Source organism: Camelus ferus, chromosome 4 (genome assembly GCF_009834535.1).
Source record: "Camelus ferus isolate YT-003-E chromosome 4, BCGSAC_Cfer_1.0, whole genome shotgun sequence".
Classification (NCBI taxonomy): domain Eukaryota; kingdom Metazoa; phylum Chordata; class Mammalia; order Artiodactyla; family Camelidae; genus Camelus; species Camelus ferus.
This window is the reverse complement of record NC_045699.1, coordinates 47,869,284-47,897,278: the sequence shown is the minus strand read 5'-3', so window position 1 is coordinate 47,897,278 and position 27,995 is coordinate 47,869,284. Positions and strand designations below refer to the sequence as shown.

Here is a 27,995-nt window from a genome sequence, read left to right as displayed (position 1 = left end):
AGTCTTGCTAATGGTTTTATTTGAATAAACTGGTTAAAATCTAACATGTATAATTTCAAAAACACAGAAGAGTACAATGAGCAGAAAATCTGTTCCGTGTTGTCTGAAACCTTAAAAAGAGAGAAGGTTGACTAGACTATCCCTTACTTTAAATGGGGATGTGTGATTTTGCAGACTGTAATGAACATTCTTTATGTCAAGAAAACAAGGTGAAAGAAGAAAAAATTATGAATGTGGAACCGAGGAATGCTCTAAATATGGGGGAAAGTACTGAGACCCAGCAGCAAGAGGGGGCAAAAATCCCAGCACCTGAGAAAGCAGTGTCAGTTACAGAGAACCTCCGGGGACATGAAATTGTTTCAGTGGTTTCTGGGGCTGCACGGTCTACCGTAACAAACAGCTGACCAGGTTGTAATGCCTTCTACCTCAAAACTCAGAAGTACCCACGTGAGGGATGTTCCATAATATGACAGGCCTGGTTATATAATGGGTCAGTAAGCAAACAGACGTTACAAAAATTCCTGGACAGTGATATCTGCAGAAAAATGTGTCAGCTCAATGGATATTTACTCTGCATAGGGCAAGAAAAAAGAAAAAGCACATAACTTCTTTATGTTTTCCTTAACCTAGAAACACAAGAAAGGTTACTATATTAAATTCAAGCCATATTGTCTGTACTCACTGTCAGCAAAAAAATTTACAAATAGGACACTAACATTACACTTGGTGATAATGTCTTTTTAAAATTCAAATTTATTATGGCTTTAAGGAAATAACGTGGTTAGGCATGCAAGCTCTTTCTAAACTATAGTATTTTAAAAATTACTCCTTTCAAAGTACTGTTCAAAGTTGTATATACTTTAGTTTTCAATATAAAAAGATAATGAGATTAACAATTTATGATTTAATTACTCATGCAGAGTGAAGAGGAAAGGATGCTGAATCAAACTACCAAACCCAAAAATCTGGGTAACTGAGTTAAATATTTTAAAGCTGATTTGTGTGAGTGTGTATGTGTGTGTACATGTATCACAATTTTTAACTACTACATGAATATCCAAAACTGATCTGAAAGCTATTGTCCAAACTTCAAATTCTACAATTCCATCATTTCTTCACATTACAAACTAGATTTAAACACACCCAAGTGCAGAACCAGTATGACCATTTCTCTCTTTCTGTAGCAGTAATATCCGCTTCTGGATTGGCTAGATCTACAGCTAACAAACAAGTGGAATCTGGCTTCCTCCCAAAGCAACTATGATGAACGCCTATGAACGCTGCTTTGGACAGACGGGCCCCGAGGGGTTCACTCTGGAAATCAGAAACATCCGAGGTCATTCCCAAGCACTGCACCAGAGCTGACTTCAGAAAGGCCACTTGAAGACACAGCCACAGCTGCAGGCTTCACTCTGCTCACATCAGTGTTGCTCTAGTCCACCCCAGATCTGAATCAGGAAAAAATTGGGAAAGAACTTTCCAGGAAACGTTTTAAGACCCAACTCAAACCCAAGGTCTGGTTTTAGTCTTTGATGAAAAAGATGCCGGTCAAACATTTATTTTTCATTCCTGATTCTGTGAAAAGGCTTCTGAAGACCAACTTTATTTCTGTCCAACCTAGGCCCTCCCTGCTTGGAGCTCAGGGCTTTTTCACAAGATGTAATCACTTCGAGTCTGTTTTAAGGAGCTAATGAGCCTTGTTTTCTCTGGAAATGGTTCTTGTTCCCCCAGAACGTTTCCTCGATCCTCACAGCAGTCCTCTGAGATGGGCAGGGCAGGCAAACCCTCTCCACTTTACTGACGAGCTCACGAGCAGATGCCTTGCCCAGGGGCTCCCTGTGAGCAAAGCTGTGACCAGAGCTAAATGCTCAGGAGCAGAACTTCAATCTTTTTATGCAAAAGCATCAAAAAGGGGTCCGTCTGCTAACTTACTAACAAATCTGTCGATTTGAACCTAGGGATGATATAAATTCACACATCTGTATATCCCCCTTTGAGCTTGGCCACAGCATTAATCTGGACCAGGATCGAGAGTTCACTTGCAAATCACGGCTATAGATCTGCCCTTCATGTGTTGTCGACAGCCGAACACCTAGTTGGCCTTTGCTTGGAAACTATTTTTCTGGTGGCAAGAGAAGGGAACTGACAAATCCACAGCTGCTGTGAGAGTGACATGAGAGAAAGCTAACAGAATCACAAGCCCTGGGTGAGGGAAAAAACGAATTCCCTAGGCAGTCACAAGGAAATGTATATATTTGTATTACCTTTAAGATTTTAAGTCTAAGTAATCAAAGAGCCATGCCATTTACATTTCCCTATATGACACATTAAGTGTAAGGGACTCTACTATTTCAACTAAAACTGTGTGATCGAGGAGACTTACAATTATAATATACTTAATTCCTCCTTATGATTACTGCTTTAAATCTAGCAAAAGAGATTCGTCATCCTCTACTCTCACCTGGGGTTTAAAAGTAACTTTTAAAGGCTCGGGGGTGGAGACCTCCCCGCCTACCTGGGGAGGATGCCCAGTGGTGCTGGGCTCCCTGCGGTCTGCTTTGCTGAGAGTCTGGGTGTAGAGCTCACCGAGGGGACCCAGCGCCTCGCTCCCAGCCGCGATGTCCACACCCACCTCCCTGACCTCTTCCGGACCCTCAGCCGCTGGCTCTTTAGTTTTCCGAAGGCTACGAATCTTAAACGCTTCCCTGGAGGGCGCTGCATTTGAAATAGATTTCTTAAACCTTTCCCCTGACTGCTTCAGCCTCTCCCCTGACTGCCTTAACCTCTCCCCCGACTGCCTGAGCCTCTCTCTCCTCTCGGGGGTCACTATTCTAGTCCTAATTCTGTTCACCTTCTTATCAAAATTCTGCCGCGTCTTCTGCATGTTCTCTTTGGAAAAGGCCTTTCTGATATTATCAATGCGCTCCTTGCCTGACTTTCTAAGCCTGTCAGATCTGCTCTCTTCAACGGAATATTCTTCGTCCGATGACAGGTCAGCTGGGGGGTCGAAGACATCGTCCTCCTCCTCTGGACTCTCCATCAGGCTCCTGTCTTTAACAACAGACAGGGACGTCGGACACCGAACCTCCTCCTGCAGGAGAGAGAAAGCGAGCGAGTTAGCCACCGGCCCTCTGCCCTTCCAGCCACACCTTTTCAGTCTCCTCTGCCCTCTCCTTACATGTTGGTACTTCCTAATAGCAACCTCAGCCTTCAGATCCAGTTGTAAGTAAATGCACACGTATTTTACCTTCACCTCTCCCCTTCTTCTAAGATGAAGACACATTCCTAAATGACACATACTTCTCCACCTCCATGTAAGACAGGCACCTGCCACTTATGTCCAAAAACCAAAGCCCGGCCATCATCCTTTCCTGGACCTCTCAGCACAGCACCCTCCAGTTGCCACCCAGAGAGACACCTCAGAATCACTGTCCAAAATATTTCCTCTCCTCATCCCCTTTCCAACTGGTCACCAAGTGCTGCTGCTAACACTGCTTAATAACTAATGAGTCCTCTGTTTTCTCCTCCTTCCTCCTCGCCTCCACCATCTTAATTCAGGTCCACATCATCTCAGGCCAGAAGCTGTGCGACACCTGTACCTACAAACATCATCTAAGTATTTCCTGAGAAATATTTCTAAAACAGAGCTCTGATCACATCCTTTCTCTGCTTTAAAACATCTGGGAGCTCCCTGATACTTGAAGGAGAGAGTCCTAATTCTTCAGTACGATTAGAGGGCTCTTCTGTGTGAGCTGCACCTACTTTCCCACTCCTCCAGTCCACAGCACACAACCACTCTAAGTTCCTCAAACATACACACTCTTCCCCACGCCTTTGTGTAAGTCATTTCTGCTACCCTAAATACGTCACCTCTTTTCAGCTTTGTGAACAAAATCTTTCTCTAAGAGTCAATTCAAATATCCCTCAACCTCCCCAAGAGACCAATTCTGTCTCCAACTTATACTAAAATGACATGTAGATGCCTCTCCTTAAAACATCTATCCCGTGAATGAACGAATTGGAACTCTACTCATTTATATGTCTCCCTGAGGCCTTCACTACGTAGGTTCCACGAGAGCAGAGATGGATCCTACTTATGTTTTATGCCCGGCATCTATCCCAGTTTGCCTTGTACTTAAGTAGGTATGTGTAATAAATGGCCGTTGGAACAAAGAGGAAGCACATGCCTTCACTCAACAAATAGTTACTAAGCAGCTACCAAGCATCACTTAGTATTCTAGGAACTAAGAATCTCCTGTGAATGAAACAGTAAAAGAACTTATACTCTTGGAGAGACAAACAAGCTACTCATACTTATGTTGGATGGTGACACATGCTAAGGTGAAAACTAAAGCAGGGAAGGGGGACACAGAGTGACTGGTGAGTATGCTCGGAAAGGCCTCACCAATAAGGTGACATCCAAGCCTAGACCCAAAGGTAATGCATACACATGGAAGGAAAGGAGAAACAGCAAGGAGGGCAGTGTGGCTGGATCAGAGTGATCAAGGGGCAAGAGGAGGAGGAGAGAGGGCAAGGGAGGGCCAGTTCATGGAGGGCTCTGTCTCCAATGATAAGGACCGTGGCTCTTATTCAGAGTGTGATAGGAAGCTTTCTAAAAAGTTTCCAGGAAGATGGTGACATGATTTGATCCTTGTTGTAAAAGGATGACTCTTGAAACGAGGCTATAGAGAGCAAGACAAGAAGCAGGGAGAGCAGTTAGAGACCACTGAGCTCAGTCATGTGAGAGATAGTTCAGGATGTTGGCAGAGGTGGTGTTAAGCCATCTGATTCCAGATCCACTTGGAAGGTAGGAGCCAGCAGGATTTGCTGCTAGATTTAGATGTGGCGTGTTAGACAGGTCAAGGATGGATTCTCAAGTACATAGCCTGAGCAGCTGAAGGACAGATTTGCCATTAACTGAGATGAGGAAGAGAGCAGGGGGCAGAGACTGGAGGGGAAGGACGGGTTCCAAACATACTGACTTTGAGATGCCCACCGAATATCCACGCAGAGATGTGGAGTAGGCAGCTGAGTATGTAAGTCTGGAATTCAGGTGCGAGGTCTGGACTAGAGACATAAACTTAGGAGACATTAACATAAAGATGAAACTAAAAATCATGAGACCAGATTAAAGAGATCACAAAGAGACTGAGTGAATGGATCTACACTCCATTATTCAAAACTCCTGGGAGCCAAGGTTCATTTCAGAAAGAATACTTCATATTTGGGGGAAATAATATATTACATAACATTCCCAGTGAGATCTTGGGGAGAAACTTTTTTTGTGGCAAAAAAAAAAAAAAAAAAAAAAAAATTCACTCCAAGGTGGGATAAAGAGTATAAACAGCCTCATGCTACTTAAGGTGGAGTTTAACCATCAAATGAGCTCAGGTCAAGCTAGGTCTTCCTACCAAGTGAGTTATAAAAAAAAAGCTTATTTTTATGAACTTTTCTACTTTGGTGTTATAGATAAATGGATTTTGGACCTGAAGATAAGAAGGAAGAGATGAGAAAGAATGAAAAAGGAGAAATATCAGCCAGTGAGGAAGGAGGAAATCCAAGAGAGAGTGGCACCCCCAGAAGCCAAGGGGAAAGAAGTCTCAAGAGAGGGAAGGACCAATCACGTCAAATGTGTCAAATGGGCACTGGTTTTGGGAATATGGGAGGCACTGGTAACCTTGAGAACCAGCCCAGAAACACAGCTGCTAAAGGAACCCAACTCACTATTTAGGGATTATTTTTAAAACTACACAGGAAAAACTTTAAAGATGATGAGATTTTTAAACTGAACCCATGAGTTAAAATTTCTAAAAGAAACTGTCCTTCTACTTGAGATCCAGATTCAATCTGTTCAACCAAAACAATTTACTATGTAAGAAATACATTTACACATATTCTAAAACCTATCAGCCTGATAGTCAAGAAGGTATCTCTGGAACCTTATTTCTTTGGATATTACTTACAATTAAATTCTTTGGCTACAGGACTGGGGAGTCCAGGAGCTATTGGGGGTGGGGGGAGAGCAGGGTGGATGTCTGCTAGCTCTCTGATGAATCAGAAGCAGCAACACTATTCCTCTCCTTTCCTGATACCTGCCGCGGGAGTAGCTTCAGCAGCACTGACGCATTCATATGGCCTGAGTAAGTATAATTAGAAAAGCAGCCGAGGAATAATTACTGTTTGGTGGGGAAAACCCTCACAATCCTGCTGGGAAGAAATCAGACATAGCTTCACTCAGGAATCACATACCTTCTTCAACTGCATAACCAACTCTACAAAATCAGGCTTAAAGAACAGAGGTAGAGTCAGGGAAAATACCTGTCACGTGAATCTATTTGTTGCAGCGCCTAGGAGCCAGAGATACCACGACTGGAGATGAATACACTGTAATAATAATTGAAGATTACAGGGCTGAATTATAATTGATTTCCAAATACAACTATTACTTATCTTTTCATGCAGAAGTCTAGGTAAAAAGATGATTTTTGTAACAAAATGAGTACTATGAGTCAGAGTCTAGTGGCCTTATTGAGTATCAAAATAATACAGGTAGGGGAATTTTGAATACATAGAAGTCTGGGACTTACTAGGAAATGGCCAAAATAGCTCATTTAGGAAGCACAGGTTCCACAGCATGTGGTTAGTAAGAAAAACTGTTAGAAGATACGATAAGCTTCCCAGCTTTCATGATGAGAAGGTCACCAAGGTGAGAGCATGTTCAAAGAGAAATTCGTGATTGTATGATAAGGCAGATAGCTTTTTCAATGCCAGAGTCCCAGATAAGGGGAAAGCTCAGCTGTACACAACTGTGGGAGATAAAATACCAACAAAGACTGCCACCAAAGATATATCCAGGGAAAACTTTTTGAGGAAACACCCAAAAGGAAATTAAAGTATACTATAGCTGAATTACTCAGCTTCAAGTTAATTTTAGTAGAAGGTGCAATCTCAATATAGTCACTTAAACGTATTAGCTATGAGAATGAATTACAAGAATTTTAACCGCCAAGAAAAGCCACGTGAATGCTGTATGCAGCGTTCTAACATCTAATGAATCATCGAATCCATTGTTATTTGCCTTTATCTCTTCTTTACAAGCTCTCCCATTATAAGAGAGCAATGGCTAACCAGCAAAATGCGGCTTTCTCTGAACAACTTAATTTCACAGACTCTTTAATAGCATTATATCTTACAAGGAAAGAGAGCTGACAGAAACTAGTGCCTCTCTGTTGCTTTTTGATACCATCATTCATTCAAGTAACTGTAGGGGCTCAAAGAAAAGAAAAAATAGCAAGTTTCAGGGAATAAACAGGTGAATATAGAAACATTAACTTCAAAAGAAAGTTATGTCAAGAGACAAACAAGAGTCAATTAGAACTTTTCAGAGACTTCTTTGCTTTATCTAGCCTTGTAAATATTGATCGGTACCCAGTCTACTCTTCGCACAAGGGTTCTCAGGAGAAATGCTGGATGCCAAGAACGTTTCCTGCCATGCCTCAAGCAAGCAAAGGGTGAGATACCCATTACTGCTAATGCCCTTGGAAGAGTGAATTCAAAGATGGACACCGCATTCACCACTACCAAACCTAGATCCCCATTACATACACTGATACTGAGGTTGGCCTCTGAGAGTAAGATGACTGATTGTTCCCCAAAATTTTAAGTCCGGAGAAAGACTTCCAGGGATCTGGAAGGAGCAGGAAATGGTAAAGGCCTTCAGATAGCTTAGTCCAACCTGTCTATTTTTGAAATCTCCTCCCCATTCCTCCTCCTAAATAACCAACAGGCTTTTAAAAACAAAGTACCACTCTGCCATCCCAGTGTAACCTTACAGTCAATAGTGGGCGACAGAAACCTGACTAACGCGAAAAGAACGGCCCGGTGAGTTACAGCCCACATCCTGGCTATCTTACAAATACTGCCTACATAATCCAACTGTGTTCCTGTTTCATTTTGTTTTTATTCTTCTAGGTTTTTTTTTCCTCCTATGCATATGGACATCCATCCATTTAAAAAATACAGTGAGATAACACTGCATATATGCACATCCCTGCACACATTCCTGATTTTATGTTTACAACAAATTCTTTGACATGAAATTTGGGGCCAAAAGGCTTGTGAATATTTAAAGTTCTTAACACATACTACCAAAACTGCCCTCCAGAAATGTACCAATTAATACCCTAACCAGCAGAAATATGAAAGTGCTTGTTATTTCCTACTCTTAAACTCTGAGAGCGTGTGTTAATAACTGCAAACATTTAAATAGGTGAAGGTGGAATTTTGCTCATTGATTTTGTCTTCTGTGAACTGACTGATAATGACTTTCTGACTGTTCTACCATGAGAGGAAAATTCAACTTTTTTCCTTTTGATTTGTAAGAGGTTTTAAATATATTATAGATACTAGGCATTTGCGATGGATGTGTTCCTACTTCAAAAAATGAGTGTCAAGCGTAGAGCGAGACAGGACAGCTTAATGAAACTACAAAAACTATCATGTTAAATCAACTAAGTAAAAAGACATTGCAATCAAATAAAAGGAATACTTAGGTGACTCCTACATTTGTGTAACTGTAACAATAAGAAAAACAAGAACAACTGTCTGTTCATTAAGAAATAGATCATTTTTCGTATTATTGTGACTCAGTGTAGTATGCAAAAATTTCAATGGACAAATTATATTCTGAAAAGTTTACACTGTACTGTTTAGGGCTTTCCAGGTTCTCCATAATAAGGGGAAGAACCCCACGGTGGGGCTCTTGGTCTTCAGTTTCTTTTTTATGCAACAAAGAGGCGTTTTAAACTAGAGGCTTCTTAGATATCTTCTAGTTCTGAACTTCTCCGAGGCTATGAGAGGGCATCATGCTAACTTGGCTAATGTGCTGAAAGAGGCTTACCAATATTAAGTTTCAAAGGCAAGAAATAGACTCTGCTGTGCTCCACAGTTCAGATTACATGAAATGGTTGAGAAGCTCTAAACACCGACCTGATAGTACGTTAGTTAACATGGAAACGGTTTTACCCTGACATTTCTGACGACACGGAACTCCACCACACGAATACACACAAATAGTTATGACGTGACATGGGAAACCGCTGATCAGACCTATTGGCAGTTAAAGGATGCAAAAGTTGCAGTAATCAAGCTGAACAGAGGCGCAAGCTTACCTGGAATATTACCACACGGAACTTGTTTTTCTTCATTATCTCCTCTTGCTTGGCTTCAACTTTTTTAACATGAGTTTGCTGCTTCTCCACCCGGGCCTTCACGTCTTTAATGTGAGCACTGACTTTTCGGGTCTTCTCAAACAACTTGTTAATGACATAGCCCGTGTTGCTGTGTGACTGTGAGAACTTCAGCAGGTCGATCTGGACGGACTTTATGGCATTTTCCATCTCCCTGTGTCTCTCTTCTATCCTCTTTTGGCTTGCCTGCACACTGTCCACGATGGCAGCTACTTTGTCCAGCACAGTCACAATGGTAAGAGCGGCGTCTTGGTCTTCATCTTCTGTGACACCCGACAGGCGATTCTGGTGGATCTTATCAGTATTTGAAGCAGACCCATTATGTTCCATTTTAGTTATTTCTCAGTGAAAGATGTCTTACCACAATCAATTCTGGCACTAAGAGCAAAAAGTTAGCTTGATAACAGGCAACTGGGTTGTTTAAAGGGTTGGAAACCCCACCCCTGGAGACTGGTCAAGTATTTGTAACTACAAATACCCAGACGTGACTGTTCTGCAATATGAACCCTTGCAAAGCACTGGGTGCTGTTCCAAACATGCTTACTGACTGACTAAGGGGCTCAAATAAGACTGTGGGGGTAGAAGAGGAAAGCTTTTAAAATAAAGTTCCCTAAAACCACCAATGTTACTAATATTGCGACAAGAAGCCAAATAACAAAAAAAGCAAATTCCAAACGCTGGGTGAAGCTTTTGCCTTTGGACAATTTCAAGCAGTATTGGTAAAAGCAAATGGGAATTTTGAACTGAAGCCTGCTTTTTCTATTAGTTTCACACATTAAATGTACTGATGTATCAATACCAAAGAATGCAGTAAATAAACACACCAAAGCAGAGGCCATATAGTGAAAACATTATATTATAACATGCTTTTCCAAACCAAATATTAAAATTAATATTTAATTTTGAACATATTTTTAAATTCTACATGCATACTTCTGAATATCTAAACTACATGTTAAACAGCTGAATACATTCTATTCACACTTTAGATCTTTAAACACCAACAATCTATTAATACAGCTATTACTACAGGACAAATTTGGATAGAGGTCTTAGATGATTTTTAAGCTCACTTGAAGAGCACCAATCATTAACAACTATTTTTGCATTTTATTCACAAACACTGATACAATTGGTTTATTTATGTTAAAACAAGTATTTTCTTTTAAAATGAGTGTGTATTAAAGTAGTTTAAATGACAGAATAGGCTTTATTCCAATCTGTTTGTTAAACAGACTATTTTCACAACAACTAAATCTACTTTTCAGTAATCTGTTCCATCATTGCTACCAGAAACTTTTTTTTAATTAATTCAGGATTTTTTTCCTCAAAGAGAGAAATGGTCAAATTCCAGTCCATACATCATAAATATTTTACATCTAACACACACAGCTTTACAGTTCATGCGATAGGCAGTGTCTAAAAAATCAGTTAATAAATCTCAAAAACATTTAAATGTCTAAACACAGTGTCTTCTAGATTTTATTTTGTAAGAAAAGTAATCTGTAAACATCTTTACCTTTAGTTCATGCTTGGTCATTTGCTGTGGTCATTGTGGAAGAAGTGGGTATGACTTTATAACCATTTGTGAAGTGGTCCGTCTTTGCAAAAATATTACATTCCATGGGTAAAGAACAAGTCTTAGAATTACCATGTGGTACAAATTTGTGAAATCGGTTTCTGTATTTAAAAACATAAAACAAAGACTACTAAACAGTCCAAAACTGTTGTAGCTGAATATTCTAAATACGAGCCAACAGCACTACACCAAAAATGTTCAAAAATAAGGCCTCTGAAATAAATATTTCCATTCTTTAAAAAAAGACATAATAAATGTACATCACATGGTCAGTGTACATATAAAATCATCAGTTTAAACCATTCTGGATGACGTATCTGAAGTAAAATGACCTAGGTTTTGCTTCTGTCGTCGTCCTCTATTGTTTTTAGGGCATTTTCTATTGAGGAAAAAAAAAAAGAAAAATGTTGTTTAGGAGATATATATATATATATCCAAAGTAATGCACACTTCACACACAACACAGGTGATCACATGACAGGTGAACAGATGCTATCTGATGACAGACCAGCATGTCAGACTGCCCTCTTCCCTACAAAGCTGGGAGGGGAGAGCGTTAGATATACAATATATCTAACAGGTATGAACACAAACAAAACTCACTCCCAGGGTCTCCCCTGCTGCATATGTACCCGAGAGAGATCCCCACCCTTCTGGTCTGGCAACTCCCAAGCCACAGTGACTGCTAACATGTAAACTTGTGACTGTGACGGCAGAAAGGATCCCGGACTATGTACTCTCCCTAGGCATGATGACCACCCCGAAATGACGAGGACAGCTTAGCCGAAGGAGACATCAGGAAGAAATGTGCTTATCAACCACAGATCTGAATACACAGGAAATGCCTAGTGATTTAGACAATGACTCAGAGAAGTCGTTCCACACCCTGCTTGGGCAAACCCTAGACCCCGGGACAGAACTGCCATGCTGGTGATCAGGGATATTCCTCCACTCTGCTCTCACTGTACCGCACACACTTCTCCAGGGTGGTATAAAGCTCACCGGGCCGCAACTGCTCTTGTACCTGCCCACTGGCATGCAAACATGCTAGCTCTCATAGGCACAAAAAGCATATTCTATGTGATGCGGAATAAAGGGACTGGGATGCATTCCAGTTAATTTTGAGTTAACTAACTCTGCCAGAAACTAGCTATACAGCCTCCTTTTCCTATAAGCAAAATATTAAGAGTTGGGCTAACTGCCAGCAAGGAGTGTATAATCTAATGGGAAGAAAGCCTTGAGACAGTAAGTACTCCTAAAGTCCCAGGTTTTTATTCAATTTCAAAGAGCACTACTTTTTCTTGACTTAAAAGCTTTGCTGGTAACACTTCCATTTACATACTGCTCTTCACAAATTTATCTTACTTATCCTCGTAAAAACATTTTGAGGTAGACAGTGCTGGAATCATCTCCATTTCATAAATGGGGACACTGGTTGAGAGGTCAAGCAACCCTCTTTAACTGTCACTAACTCACCATGACAGGGGACTAATTCCCATCCTGGGGCCATCGTTTTTCTCTTCTGTGTAATAAAGAGGGTTGGGATAGGATGATGTTCAACATGAAAGAAGATTCCAAACATCAAGTTTACTCATGCAGTCTTGATAAGTGGGTCAGTGGGAAGATTCCTGACATGCAACAGCCACCAGAGAAGAAGTGAACAGCTGTCCCATAATGGACTGTGTGGGAGAGGCACTCCTTAAAAATTCAGTGGAGCAAAGTCCAAGTACATAATTATAATATTCTAAATCTAAGGCAGCAAGACATTCTAGGGGAGAAAACAGTACAATAAAGAGGCCTCAGGGAGAGAGCTGTGATAAATTCAATGAGATGGCCCTTCAGTCATTAAGACGGTGGGCAACGAAGACACTATAATACAGTTAAAAGCAAACCTACTGAGATACCTACGTGTCTGTGAAGGCAGCAAATGGATTTGGGTATAAATTGGAGGGTACTAACTTGAAAACTACCTGCCAGGTAATTTTAATGTAGTAGTTGAGGATTACAGCACCGTGAGAATTGAAGCAGAGTGCTAGACATAAGGCTGGATAAGATTTGTAAAGGGCATCACTATCTCTGTGATCCTGGGTAAGGTACTTCCCACCCCAGGACTCCGGTATCCTCACTTCTCTAGAATGAAGGGGTTCAACTCAGAGTAACTTCCTGCTGACTCTAACATCCTTTGATCTTAAAGACACAGCACTATCACTGGGCCTCAAAATCTCCCCTTATTATCTTCTTTCTTTCTTTCACCTTCCAAATCAATTTTACTCCACTCCTGCTTTGCTCTAATTACATCCTAAATGATCTCTCCCAACCTCATTTTCTCTCCTCCAGTGAATTTTTCAGACGATACTTAGATTAACGCTCTGGAAAAACGGATCATACCAAACCCCTCCTCTGTTCAAAAAACCCTGAACTGCTACAAAATCAAGTTTGAACCTTGCTCCCAGGCAATGGTCACAATTGGCAAGTATACTTCCCAAGATGACTCAACATGGGCCCTCCTCTTGATGGTTCAGTGGAAAGAAGAGTGGTGCAGGAATCACCGAATCCAAACCCAGGCACTTTCACTTACTAGCCGGATGACCACAGGCAAATCGTGTAACCTCTGAGCCAATCTTAAACACCCACAGGCAGCTCTGCTGTTACATTTTTTTTTCCATCTTCTCTTTCTGCTGTCATTACTTTTTTATAACATTATGTCCCTCCTTTAATCTACTGCTCAGTTTTATACTCAGCAGTCTTGCCTAAGGGCAGATCATCTGTTCTATAGAATGAAGCTCACTGGCTTTAGCACCTAAATTTTATGAAAAATATCTGTTACTCAGAAAACATTTTTTCAATCATTTTTAGATTTATCATTTCAACTCCAGATGGCTGAGACCACTGAAGATCTGGCTTCCATCCAGACCTCAGAGAGAAGAGCCATAAATCCATGATGGCCTGCCAATATCTGCACTTGGTATGTTCCAATCCTCTGCCCAGAATAATGCAGAGGAGTACAGAGATATGTCCATAGGACTTCTGAACTAAACCTTCAGGGAGGTAGGTCAAGGCAAGCAAGAAGAAAAGACATCAGACTGGAGAGCATAAAGACAACGTGAACTTAATCTGCTTTGACTTCTCTAGGTCCAGGTCAGTTCTGACTTACACATTTCCACTCAACCTGGAAAACGCCCATTTCAGGCCAACTGCACTCTAAATGTACCCTTTAATTTTGAGTTTAGTTATGATATACTCTGATGGTTTTAGTTATGATAGAGAATTTTAAAGCTTATAACTTATTACTGTATTCCTGAAAATGAAGTAATGTTAAAGACAACAATATAAGAAAAGTAGTTTTCTTTAACCTCTGATTTCTTTCTTTCTTATTGTATTTACTGATGGATAAAGTATATTCTTAGGGCATAAAACTCAATCTGCAAGACTTAAGTTTCTGCACAGTTCTTCTGTGTATGGGCAGACTGTTCTGCTGCCACCATTGTCCCTGAATGTCCCAGAACTGCCACACAGTTCTAAGACCTCGAAATTCTCACGCTCCTTCTGCCTGCAGCTCAGATCTACCAGTAACCCTGGCAATGAGCTCTTGACCAAATTCTAAAGCAGCAAGACAGGGAGAGGTCAGACCCACATGGAAACCTTAGTGAACCTATCCTAGGATTTCTTCCTGATTGACTGGCAGACGTGAAGTCCTGTCATTTTAAGTGCTTCAAGGTTCCTTGATTTAACAGCCACCCACCTCTACGTGAGAGCTGGTGTTCCTTAGGTCGTTACCCACCTTGTTATGCACATGACAATGGCTACTATAATGGCAATCTGCACGGCTCCAATAATTGCTGCGATGAGAACATGAGTGAGCTTTTGCCTACTTGGCACCACGTAGAGAATACTAAAGTCCGTCTTTTCACAGTGCTGTCCAGTATAACCAGATTCACACCTGAAAAGGGAAAAAAGAAAGGGATTCCTATGAGAATTACAGATTCCAATAATTCCAGGTTTTAAAATTAAAACATACAGAAGAATGATACACTTAAGCAATGGCAAATCAGGCACTCTCCCACTATCCAAAAAAAAAAAAATTGCCATTATTGTATTTCCTTACAGCCTTGTCGGTATGTCTATTTTACACGGTGCTTCTCTCACCCTCACCGCTTTCATCACTATAGCACATCTCAAAGCTGCCAAGCAGCCTTTATTACTGCCATTTGAAAACAGATACATAATATTCCACTGAGTGGCTAGAATACAGCTACCTTATCTGTTCTTTACTCTAAAACATACCAGTTATTTTCATGCATCACAATCATGAATTAGGTGTGGTGGATATTATGATGAATGTGCGCTTTTCTATACTTACCGTTATTCCTTGGGTTAGATACTTAGAAATGGGAGTACTGAATGAACAGATATAACATTCACAGTTCTCTGAAAGTAACACCAAATTACATTCAAGACACTTTTCAGTGTGTAAAACACAATCATTCAAGATGCAGGGAGAGATGAAAATAAGTTATTAATGACAGAAACAGAGCCAAGCAGTCAAGTAGGTGCTAATCTTGGAAATTATCTGAATTCCAATTAAAAGTAAATAAAAAGGCAACAACATCAGCTGATGATAATAATGTGACAGGGGTAAACATTTAACAGAAAATTCACATTTTTCAGTTGGCAGAAGTGAAATGTGTAAATTAGCCAGCCTTCAGTTAGAACTGATTAATAAAACATCTGAAGAGAATATTTATTAATGTCCCATATTTCATTACAAAAAATAATTTTTAATAAAGTACACATAACAACAAAGAAACCTAGAAGCAGGGAAACAGGGGGCAGCCAGGGGAGATGTGAGCCCCCCCATCCCATCTCTGAGGTTCCTAGCTACCTGCCAGAAGGTTTCACACTGGGTTCTAAGATTCTAAGCAGACAGAAAAAAAAAAATAGTAAGGTAGATATACAGATCACAGAACACAACTGAGAGCCCAGAAATACACCCATACATCTATGATTGACTGATTTTGGACAAGGGTGCTAAGACAATCTGATGGGAAAAGAAGAGTCTCTTCAACAACTGGACATCCACATACAAAAAATGAAGTTGGGCCTCTTCCTCACAACATAGACAAAAATTAACTCAAATGGATCAGAGATCTGAATGTAAAACTTTGGGGAAAATAAAGAAAGTAAATATTCATGACCTTAAATGAGGCTATGATTTCTTGATATGACATTAAAAGCACAAGCAACAACAACAACAACAAAAAAGTTAAATTGGGCTAAATCAAAATTAAATCTTCCATACATAAGGACACTATCAAGAAAGTGAAAGGATAACCCCAGATAATTTTTGCAAATTATGTATCCGATAAGAGACATGTACCTAGAATATATAAAAAAAAATCTATTACAACTCATTAATAAAAAGAAAAAAAATTACAAAATGAGCAAGAGATATGAGCAGACACTTTTCCAAACATGATAAGATAAATGATGAATAAGTAGTAATGTCACTAGTCATCATAGAAACGCTGATATCAAAACCATAGTAAGATACTTCATACCCACTAGTTTGGCTAGAATCAGAGTCAGATAGTAACAAGTGTTGGCAAGGATACTGTACAGAATACAAAATGATGCAGCCACTTTTGAAAACAATCTGTTAGTTTCTCAAAAAGTTAAACATAGAATTAGCATTTGGCCCAGCAATTCCACTCCTAGGCATTTACCTAAGTGAAATTAAAACAAAAGTCCACACAAAAACTTGCATACAATTATTCAGGGCAGCATAATGCATAATAGCCAAAAAGTGGAAATAATCCAAACACTCATCAACTTAAGTGGATTAAAAAAAGTGGTATTACCCATCCAATGAAATATTATTCAGCCACAAAAAGGAACAAAATACCAATACATGCCACAACATGGATAAACCTTGGAAATATTATGCAAAGTGAAAGAAGACAGACACAGAAGACCACATATTACATGAATCCACTTAAATGAAATGTCCAGAATAGATAAATCTGCAGAGATCAAACAGACTGGCAGTTGTCTAAGGCTGAGGAGGATGGAGAGATCTGGGAGTAATACCTAAAGGGGCCAGAGTTTCTTCCTGGGGTGATGAAATGTTGTAACATTGACTGTGGTGACTGCACAACTCTCTGACTACACTAAAAACCACTGCATGAAAGAAAGAAAAGGAAAGGGAATGGGAAGGGAAGGAAAAGAAAAGAGATAAGATCACTGATACAAAACACAATCTCCACAAAATAAAGTCGAACCAGTTGTTTAAAAAGAATCACAGTTACTGGACAGCTACACGTAAAAGAATGAGATTAGAACATTTCCTCATACCATATGCAAAAATAAACTTGAAATGGATTAAGCCTAAATATAAGACCTGAAACCATATAACTCCTTGAAGAGAACATAGGCAGAACACACTTTGACATAAAACAGCAATATTTTTTTGGATCTGTCTCCTAAGGTAAAAGAAATAAAAGCAAAAATAAACAAATGATTGACCTAGTTAAACTTAAAAGCTTTTATACAGCAAAGGAAACTATTGACAATATGAAAAGACAGCCTACTGAATGGGAGAAAATATTTGCAAATGATGTGACCGATAAGAAGTTAACATCCAAAATATAAAAAACAGCTCATACACCTCAGTATCAAAAAAAAAAAAAATTCAAAAGATAAAAATAGGCAAAAGACCTGAATAGATATTTTTCCAAAGAAGACACAGAGATGGCTAACAGGCACATAAAAAGATGCTCAATATCGCTATTTATAGCAAAATGCAAATCCAAACAATGAGATATCATCTCACACCTGTCAGAATAGTTATCAAAAAGTCTACAAAAAACAAACGTTGGTGATGATGTGGAGAAAAGGGAACCCTTGTACACTGTTGGTGGGAATGTAATTTGGTGCAGTCATTATGGAAAATGGTATGGAGGTTCCTCAAAAAACCAAAAATAGCACTACCATCTGATCCAGCAATCCTACTTCTGGGTATATATATATGGAAAAAAATGAAACAGTAATTTGAAAAGATACATGCACCCCAATGTTCACAGCAGCACTATTTATAATAGCCAAGATATGGAAGCAATCCAGATGTCCACCAACAGACAAATGTATAGAGAATATGTGGTATATACACATACAATGGAATATTCCTCAGCCATAAAAAAGAATGAAATTCTGCCATTTGCAGCTACATGGATGGACACAGAGAATATTATGCTTAGTGAAGTAAGTCAGAGAAAGACAAATACTGTATGTTATTTATATGTGAAATCTAAAAAAAATAAAACTAGTGAATATAACAAAAAAAAAGACTTAGATACAAAAAATAGACTAGTGGATACCAGTGGGGAGAGAGAAGGGAGGGACAAATTAGGAGTAGGGGATTAAGAGACAGAGACTACTATATATAAAGTAGGTAAGTAACAAGGGTATATTGTACAGCACAGGGAATTATTTTGTAATAACTTTTAATGGAGCATAATCTATAAAAAAAAATACCGAATCATTATGCTATATAACTGAAACTTACATAATAGTGTAAATCAATTAGACTCCAGTCAAAACAAAAAAAAGAATCATGGTTACTACAGTTACTAAGTTTAAGGGAACTGTATCTCACTGGCCCTCATTTAAACAGCACACCTTCTGATACAGAGATCATCCTCAACAATACAGCTGCAATAAATTCAATAATATAATGAAGTCTCATAGGATTTTGAAAATCATCTCTTTCATGGGAGGCTAATGGCCAAAAGGCACAGCTCAGTGAAATAGAAACAGTTCCACAGGGAGCTGTAACAATGTCCTAGATACGCAGTTCTCTGATGGTACAGCTTAATCCAAAAGATTAAAAACCAGAGTATCAAAAAGAATGTATAGGCCATATATCATTCAGGCAATCCTCCCTGGACATTATTTTCTACACCCGACTTTTGGGTTATACTCTCCAAATACCCGGAGTATTAACTTCTCAGTTAGCGCTACTTCTTCTGTTACTGATTAAAGGCGGTCTAGGCATTTGCTCCTCTAGTGTCTAATTCTTTCACCCCGACACCCTCCATAATAATCTCATTCACTCTCAAGGCCTCATGTGCTGATTCACTCACTCATCCATTTAGCGCGTCTACTGAGCAACTGACATGTGCCAATTCCTGCATTGGGCATTTGGAATACATCAGTGAACAAAAAGATCTCTGGCCTGCTTACCCTCTAGTCAGAGAGGGAGGTTCAGTAAACACAATAAGCAAATTAAATGGTTATGTTAGAATGTGATATGTGCTACAAAAAGAGAAGAGAGGGAATTAAGGGATATTATGAGTGCCAAGGGTGGGTCAAGGAGGGAGGGCTGCAACTTTAAGTAAGGTGGTCAAGGTGGGCTTCAGTAGGGTGACATGTGAGAAAAGATGTGAAGGTCAGGGAGTTTGCCATGTGGACAAGTGGGAGGAGAGCATAACAGGCAAAGGAAGGGTCAGTGCAAAGGCCCTGAGGTGGAAACACAAGTGCATGGCCTGTTCAAGGAACAGAAAGTGTAGCTGCAGTGCAGAAGCCAAAGGGAAGCAGGGGACCAAGACAGAGACGTGAAGGGGTCCCACTGTGTTGGGCTCCTGCACTCAGCCAGATGGAGGAGTCGCTGGAAGGGCTTTAGCACAGGAAGGACGTGAACTGACTTCCATGTTAAAAGTCTCACTCTGGCTGCTATGTGAATACGGACTGTAGGATACAATCAGGAAGGCTACTGCAGTAAAGCCAGGGAGAAAAAATGGTGGCCTTGACTGGGAGTAGCAGTGAGAATGGTGAGAATCAAATTCTGGATATATTCTGAAAGAGAGCTAACAGGATTCCTCAACTGACTAACTATGGACTATGAGAGAGGGAGAGAGGTCAAAGAGTTATCAGAGGTGTTTTGTCTGAACAAATGCAAAGATGGAGTTGGCATCAACAGAGATGCAGAAGTTAGAGGTGGAACAGGTTTAGGGGAGGGGAGGCAGCTTAGGACATCAGCTCAGGCCCTGCTGAGCTTGAGGTGTCACGTGAAAACGGCAAGGAGGGAGAGGGACCTAGAGTTCCACGCTGCAGAGGGAGGTCTGGGAGTCATCAGCATAGGTCATGTGGAGCCCCAAGGCTGGACAGAACCACTAAGGAAAAGGACCAGGACTGGACCCTGGTGGCATGCCGACCCTGAGAGATCATGAAGCAAAAGAGGATCCAGGCAAGAAGACTGAAGGAATGGCCAGTGACGTAGGAGAAGATTGAGAGAGTGTAACCCCTGAAGCCAGGTGAAGAATGCCTATCACACAGGTCAGAGGCTACTGATTGTTCACAAGTAGTTTAAGCCTAAGAACTGACTAATGGATTGAGCAACAAGAACAGTCTCAGTGAGGTGCTGGGGGCAAAAGCTTATTGGGGTGGATACATGAGAGATGGGAAGTGAGAGACTGGAGACAGACTGCAGAACTGTTTCCAGTTCTTCTACAAAGAAAAGGAAAGAAATGGGACAGCAGCTGGTACAAGTGAGAATGAGACACATATCTTGTTTCAATATAAAAGAAATAAAAATACACATATACAAAGATACATGATTTGGAGAAAGGGTGAGAATTGCTGGAATTGGTAGTAAAAGGTCTGTGGATGTTCTCTTCATAGCACTTCAATTTCCTGTGACCCTGGAAACAAGGTCATCAGCTGAGAGGAGCTCCTGACAGTCTGAACAGAGGAGGGGACGATATAATGCAGTCACCTCGGAGAGGAGGAAGAATGGACCACAGGTATAGAATGACTGCCTGGCAGCATGGAGGGCCCACCGAGTAAAGGGCAGAAAGACCAGTTAACCTGTTGGTGTGCTTTTCAACACAGCCTGTTCAGCTGGACAGGTGAAGGCATGCAGCAGGCGGGAAGCTGCAATGAACCAGGATTCTAGTTTTGTCAGGTGAGTATGATGAAGCAAGAAAGGGACTACAAGGATTGTCCATGGAATTTCAGGTGGGTAAGGAGGTGAAGGGGATGTGCAGGGTGAGGGACACTGAAAAGGGGGATGAGAGGATGAATAAACTGGAGGCCTAGTGGGATGGAAGGACTGCTGGGTAGAAATGAGAAAGGATATGCTAGAGATGGAGTGATTCCCAAACATATGTCTTCAACGTGCTTGTCTCATGAGCTCTACAACCGCAGATACCCAGAAGCGTGCTAGACATCCATAAGCGGGTATCCGGCAGGCACCTGAGACCAGCAGGACTGAGCTCAATACACCGCATCCCCCAAACCTCCCGCCTCCTCCCCTTTCCTTTCCCCACTCATCTGTGCCTCAGCCAGAAACCTGGGACACTCTCTTGCCTCTTCCTTCCCACAACCCTCCACTAGCTCCCACATTCCCATCCTCATACCCAACTGGTCCACAAAACCTATGGGTTCAACCACCTCATTTTCCCTCTGCAATACATCTACTTATCTCATCTCAGTTCCACTACAGCTCCTTTACTTAGTTCAGGCTCCCAAGCCTCACTAATATACAGTTTCCGAACGTTCACTCTTCTAACCCATTTTCCACCAAGCCACCAGGGTGGCTTTCAGATCTGATCGTGTCTTTCTTATTTAAATCCTTAGATGGCTTCTCACTGCCTTTAAAATGAAGGTCAGCATCCTGGGATGTCACAGATGTTCCTGTAAGACCTGCCCCTCCTCCCACAATGTCCCCCATGGCCCAGTTCAGGTTGAAGTGCCTTGTATGACGTCCTGAATCATCTCATCTATATCTATGTATGATAGCATTTCTCTTATTATATTTTAATTGTTTATTACTTATTAGTTGCTGCCACCAGATTGTATGTTATTTAGAAGGCTGGATGCCTGTCATATTTGAATTTGAGACCCCCACTGCCAAGAAGGACAATAAATTAAAAAACTACATTAATGGTGTGATAATGCTAGAAGATTTTAACCTAATAATAAGATTGAAGCTGAAGGGTGTTCATCCCTGCCTGTTTACTGCTACCCAAAGACATATACCTATAGTGGAAGTGCTTGTGATGCAATGGCCTGGTTTCTGTAGACACTGTAAATGCTTAGACAAAACAAAAAATCAGCTGCTTTTTAGAGTTAGAAATATGCAGAAAAGAGATTCTTTAGCATTTAAGAAACATTTCTGGTCTGGCAAAGAGGGAAAAGTTGGCCATCACTACATGTCATTCAAAAAAATAATTACTAGCGAAAAAAATGTGACAATGAATATATATATGTTCATGTATAACTGAAAAATTGTGCTCTACACTGGAATTTGACACAACGTTGTAAAATGGCTATAACTCAATAAAAAAAGTTAAAAAAAATAATTACTAAATTGACACAACATTGTATGCGTCAATGAAAAAAAGAACAAAAATTTACTGAGTAGCTATGGGAGAGGTCCTATGCTAGACACTGAGTGGACAGTGGTTAGCAAAGCAGGGTCCCTAACCTAATGGTGCATATAGTTTAATAATATCAATTGCTATTTATTAAAATATATATTGTGTCCCAGGCATTGTGCTAAGCACTTCGCATATATTATCTCACTTAATTTTTACAACACTTAAGAGATAGAACCATTAGTATTATTATTTTAGAAATAAGGAAAATGAGGCTTAGAAATTTTAAGTAACTTCCAAAGGGCACAGCCAAAATAACTGGCCAATCTGGTATACCTGATTCCAAAGCCTTTAACTACTAAACCACTGATCTTCCTACTGTCAATAAGTAAATACTATTAAGTGATGTGATGTCACTTCATTATCAGGGTATCACCCTCTCTCATCCCTCACTATTACGCATCTTAAAAGATGCCCTGTCCTAAGAAGACAACACAATCTGAACTTCTATCAAGCTATGTATGCCACCGTCAGAAAGTGTGAGGAATCCACTGTATGGTTCTATTTTAAGACTGGCCTGCTCTCCCTTGACGGCTGCATTTTTTTAATGTTCAGGAAAAGGCGGGGGTTGGGGGAGGAGCTGGCTGGCATTAGCTCTTGGAAAGACAAGGAAAACTTTCAATCAGGAAAAAGCTGAAAGCTTAACAAGGAATTATTAATAACCATTAAAACAGTTTATCATGTTTTGTTTTTTAAGCAGGAGGAAAGGAGAGGGGAAAAAAAGAGTCAGGAGAATGAAGCTGAAGGAATAGAGGGACCAGAAGATCTGATTTCAAACAGCTTTCTTTTACCTCTTAGAGAGAAAGATTCATGGGCTTCTAGGCTGACAGAATAAAACTATAATATTTCTCCATGTTTTCATGTTTTGACTAAGAAAGGAAAAAAAAAATTCTGGCCCAACTACAGGGAGCAGGAGTGAGCAGACAGTTCCCTGTCCATGGAAACATAACCTGGCCAATGAGACCAACCTGAGGTGGAGGACGAGCTTCCAGCAGCAGTGGAAAGAAGTGTTATCAGTACAAACAAGGAACAGCAAAAAGCACTAAGATCGTGAAGTTGAGCATCCGGAAATCTGAGATCTAGCTTTGTCTCAGCTCTGTTTCTAACTTGCTGCTGACCTTGAACAAGCCACATAACCTCTCGGGAATCACACAGTTGAAGGCTTACATCCTTTCCATTTCCCATCCCTCATATCACACCCGGTTCGCCATCCCTATCCTCTTATTTTTAGAAATCTATTTTACTACATATTTTATGTGAGTTACACATTCTTGGTTCTTAACACATTCTTTAGTCCCTCAACCACCATGGGACAGATTGCCTAAAAACCAAAATAGTCCTGGTAATATGGCATATTTTTATATTAAAAAATACACAGCATAATATTAAAAATGTTAAGCCCATCACCTCAAAACTCTAATACATTTTTGGTTTTGCATATTACTTGCCAGTTTTCTCCAAACGATGCTGCTAATTTATTTTTTAACTCAACAGCAAATAAAAACTACTTTTTAGTAATATTTAGTCCACAGTTCATTGCCATCTACAAAGCAGTGGAAAAAATTTCTCACCTCTGACCTGGAGGTACTGACTTACCTACAAGAAGCCTTCTGAGTAGAATAAATGAATTCACATTTTCCATGGATGCAGTAACCATTGAGGTTTTCAGGGCAAGGCATGTGGTTTCCAATATAAACATCTTCCCTTTGATCACTAGCATCTTAAAAGAACATAAACCAGGTCAATAAATAGTGAAAAGCAAATTGAAAAATAGGGACTTTTCAAAGGTTCTAAGACAACAAATAAATTCACCCCTTGCTGGGTAATGTGGAAAGGAAATTTATTTCAGATAGGAGGCTGGATAATAATTAAAGTCTCATTATGCCACAAACACAGCAGGTAGAATGTTTAGATTCAAAGCATTTAAAAATATTTGCAAGATGTGACCACTGTGAGCTACTGCTGTTTAAAACAATCTGCCAAAAAAAAAAAAAAAAAAAAACCCCAAAAACTAAACAAAACATCTTGCTAAAAAAAACCTGCTATTTCTAGAAAGCTCACCTCTGTGAAAAAGAGATGGTGTACACAGCACTGGCTTTAGAGAATTAACTTACTTGAACCATTCACCTTGAGGCTATGAAACTGAGGCCAAAAACACTGGAATGGCAGAGGACAAGTACGCATTCTGAAGTTTTAGGGTAAAAGGTTTCTTTTGGAATGAAAACTATCAAGTGTATTCTCTTTTTTCCCCAAATGAAAATAGTTTCGCTGTTTCTTTTATATATAGTTTTTCTTAGTATAAGTTACTATAAAAATAAATTCAAATAATAGAACAAATGAAAAACAAATTTAAAATCACCTTAGTTCCCTCTACCCAAAGAGAACCACTGTAAACGTTGATGAACATCTGTTTGGACTTAAGTATACTGATCTGAACTGAACTGTGCTGAACTGAAGAAAATAGAAAGGTGGTGAGGAATTCCATTACGAGAACTGGGAAGAGAATCAGGATGGAAAACTAGAAAAAGGCAGCGAAGATGAAGGCAGGGGGACCCAGTCTACAAAATCAATGGTACTCATTCATCCATTCTCTATCCCTATGGCTCACTTTCTCTTGTGTATTTATACACGCACATACTCATTCACATACCTACACATTCTAGAATGGATTTTTTCCACTTTTTTTCTGGCATGTACCTAGCACATTAATCCTCAGCTCTGTGGACCCAGATCTCCCCAATGTTTATAGGCCTGTTCACGTGTAGGAAAAATCTCCAGGCTTCCCACTGTTTCTTACAGTTCCAGCTTACAGATTCTGTGCATTATTAGCCGTGTGACCTTGAGCATACCACCCTCTTTATGCCTGAGATTTCACAACTGTAAAGGCAGGATCAGAAGAGGACTACACTTCCTGCAGTTTTGAGAGGACTATGTGAGATAATTAATGCATGTACAAGACCACTAAACCAACCATCTCTCTAGGTAGCACATCATGCAACAGGAAAGGCTTATCTCCCCAAAATACAAATAAAGGTGTTAATATGACCTGAGGAATGTCAATGGAAACAAATTAAGAAGGAATGAAGTAAGACGCTACGTGTATATATACACATACACATATGGGAAGGGGGAAATCAAAGGAGAGCTGTGAATAGAGGTGCCAAGTGTAAAAAAGCTGATAACTAAAAATGCAGATTTCTCTGGAGATGAAAATTTACATATAAAAGGAAAAACTTTTAATGATTATTAAGCTCAAGATAGGGTAACTTCAGCAGAGAATCATATCATCCCTAACAAGACCAAACTTATGCCACTTTACCTCAAATTTCATGTATTTACATCAGATTAATTTATGCCTAGAAAGAGAACTGAACTAGAAAAAAGCCAGCATGTAAATTCTCAATTTTAAGGGTATATCTGCTGTTTTGTAACCTTAGTCAAATCATTTCTTCTAAGAGTTGAATCAGATCAGCAAAGTCTAACAGAAGCATAACTTGAGACATGTACATAATTTATTTTCTAGTTGCCATATTTTTAAAAAATAAAACAGGTAAATTAATTTTAATCATATATTTTATTTAACCTAATATATCAAATAAATATTTCAACATACAGTAAATATACAAATTGTGATATTCTACATTCTTTTTTCTTAAACAGGTCTTCAACATCTGGTGAGCACTTTGCACACTCACAGCACAGCTCAAGGCCGACTAGCCACACTTCTAACACTCAACGGCCACGTGTGGCTAGTAGCTACCATACTGGACAGCACGGAATAGATGACTGACTGACTTCTTTACCATTTATTCATCACCTTCCATATGCCAGGCACTCTGCTACGTGCCAGGGATAGAAGAACAATTAAGATATATCCTGTCCCTCAAAGGACTGATAAGGTCTCCTCCAGCTCCCACACTATAGCTCTGCTGTATCAAAAGAAACCAGCCCTCCGTGAGGCTGCTGTAACCTGAGCATCTACTCCTGGAAGACAACACCCGGGAGACTATCTCACAACGATTTCGGTTTTTTAAATCAGTCTCTACTACAGGACAGTGAGCTCCCTGAGAATCTAGATGTTTGTATTATTCATTTGTGTATAACTCCCGACACCTAGAACATAGTACTTTTCTTGCTCTGGTTTCAAACCAGAAAAGCTAATCTAACTTCACGATCTAGCCATTAAGTGACCTGAGGAATCCAACTGCCTCCCACAGGACTTACCACCCTGCAGCTTCTCAGAACATGGTATTTTTGTGGTGTGATACACTATGAAGTATATAATAATATGACTATAGAGACTGAGGTTATGTACCAACCTATAAAAATAAAATCCTATAAAGTGTGTAACAAAAGGGCCATATAGGTCTACAGAGGCTGCGGAAATGTACTAATCTGCCAGAAGGAAGTCCTAGAAACAGCAGGAAACTTCAAGAATAATGCAGAGCTGAAAGTGATAAAAGAACTCAGCTGCATGACAGCAAGAAGAGAAAGTTAACTAAATTAACACCGGGTTTTGAGAAATTAATAGACAAACAGCATTAATAGACAAATGGCACCAACAGCATTTGCTGAATTAAAGGATGCGATTTCAAGCTCTAGACAAAGCAAAGCCATATGAGACATGGACCTGTCTATGAAGACTTTGAAGTCTGTGTCTGTCACAGAGTCCAAATTCAGCATCCTGCTCAAGGCCAACACTATTCACTCTGTTATACTTACCTACTATTTCTGTGTACAGCCGTATGCTTGGCTGAGCTAAAGAAGGTATAAAGAAAAAGCGTACACAGTCCCTGCCCTTTAGAAGCTTATAATCAGTTTAGGGAAACACACATAAAAAGTTGAACAACACAAGGGAAGGGGTCCCACAGGATGGTTTACAATAAAATAAAATATAATAAAAGAAGGTTTTATAATACTAGATGCTATGGACATTCAAGTTCAAAGAGAACTCATTTTAGGCAAAATAATCCAGGGAAGGATTCACAGAAAGGGTCAGATTCAAGTTAGGTCTCAAAGCACTGACAGATTTAGACAGAGGAATGGTAGAAACCAAAAGGCAGGTATAACGCACAGAGCATTCTCAAGAACAAGAGGTAAATGGACCTAGCAAGAGCTGTCCATTCAGACTGAGGAAAAGTTTAAGTCAAAAGTTGGAAAAATAAGCTGAAATCAGATGATGGAAAAATTTGAACCTCAAGTTAGGAACATTTTCTTAATTACATGGACAAGAAGGACACTGAACTCCTCCTATTTGGAGAGGAACACAATGAAAGCCATATTTTACACAAAAAACTGGGAGAGGTTACCTAGGGCTGCTGGTTAGAAGGGAATGGGGGAGTGATTGCTAATGAGTGTGAGGTTTCTTTTGAGGGTAATGAAAGTGATCTAAAATTAGAGTATGATGTGATGCTTGAACAACTCAGTAAATATATTTTTAAAAAACCCAAAACACTGAACTGCACATTTTAAACAGGTGAACTTAAATGGTATATAAATTATATCTCAAAAAGCTGTTAAAAATTAATTAGAAGATAAAGGGGCAGAAGAACTGGGACGACCAGGTGACCAATTAGGAGATTACGACATAATCTAAATTTGTGGCACTGAAAAGCTTGGGTTCAGCAGCAGGAATAAGATATTAGAGACACAGAAAAAATAAATACAGCTTGAAGATGCTTTGGAAAGTAAATGAGCTCAAAAACTCACATCTGAAAGGGTCCTTGGAGGCCATTC

At 39.8% G+C, this 27,995-nt stretch overlaps 2 protein-coding genes and 1 long non-coding RNA gene across 3 annotated transcripts in view; 1 reads left to right on the top strand and 2 right to left on the bottom strand.

Moving 5' to 3' along the window:
• Position 1: 1 nt before the first annotated feature.
• CAVIN4 (caveolae associated protein 4) lies at positions 2 to 9,706 on the bottom strand. Its single transcript, XM_006185235.3, has 2 exons — positions 9,171 to 9,706; positions 2 to 3,091 (listed from the first exon to the last, which is right to left on the bottom strand). Exons 1-2 carry the CDS (start codon positions 9,576 to 9,578, stop codon positions 2,414 to 2,416), a joined length of 1,086 nt encoding a protein of 361 aa, XP_006185297.2. The 5' UTR covers positions 9,579 to 9,706; the 3' UTR covers positions 2 to 2,413.
• LOC116663201 lies at positions 7,810 to 22,143 on the top strand. The gene is made up of 4 exons (XR_004319367.1): positions 7,810 to 7,881; positions 13,684 to 13,792; positions 20,503 to 20,785; positions 21,460 to 22,143. It is a non-coding gene; the product is annotated as an uncharacterized LOC116663201 (long non-coding RNA).
• TMEFF1 (transmembrane protein with EGF like and two follistatin like domains 1) overlaps positions 10,089 to 27,995 on the bottom strand; it is a 71,810-nt gene continuing 53,903 nt past the window's right edge. Inside the window, 3 exon segments of the mRNA XM_032478089.1 lie at positions 10,089 to 11,206; positions 14,609 to 14,767; positions 23,856 to 23,979. Coding sequence (XP_032333980.1) covers positions 11,122 to 11,206; positions 14,609 to 14,767; positions 23,856 to 23,979 — 368 coding nt within the window. The 3' untranslated portion in view covers positions 10,089 to 11,121.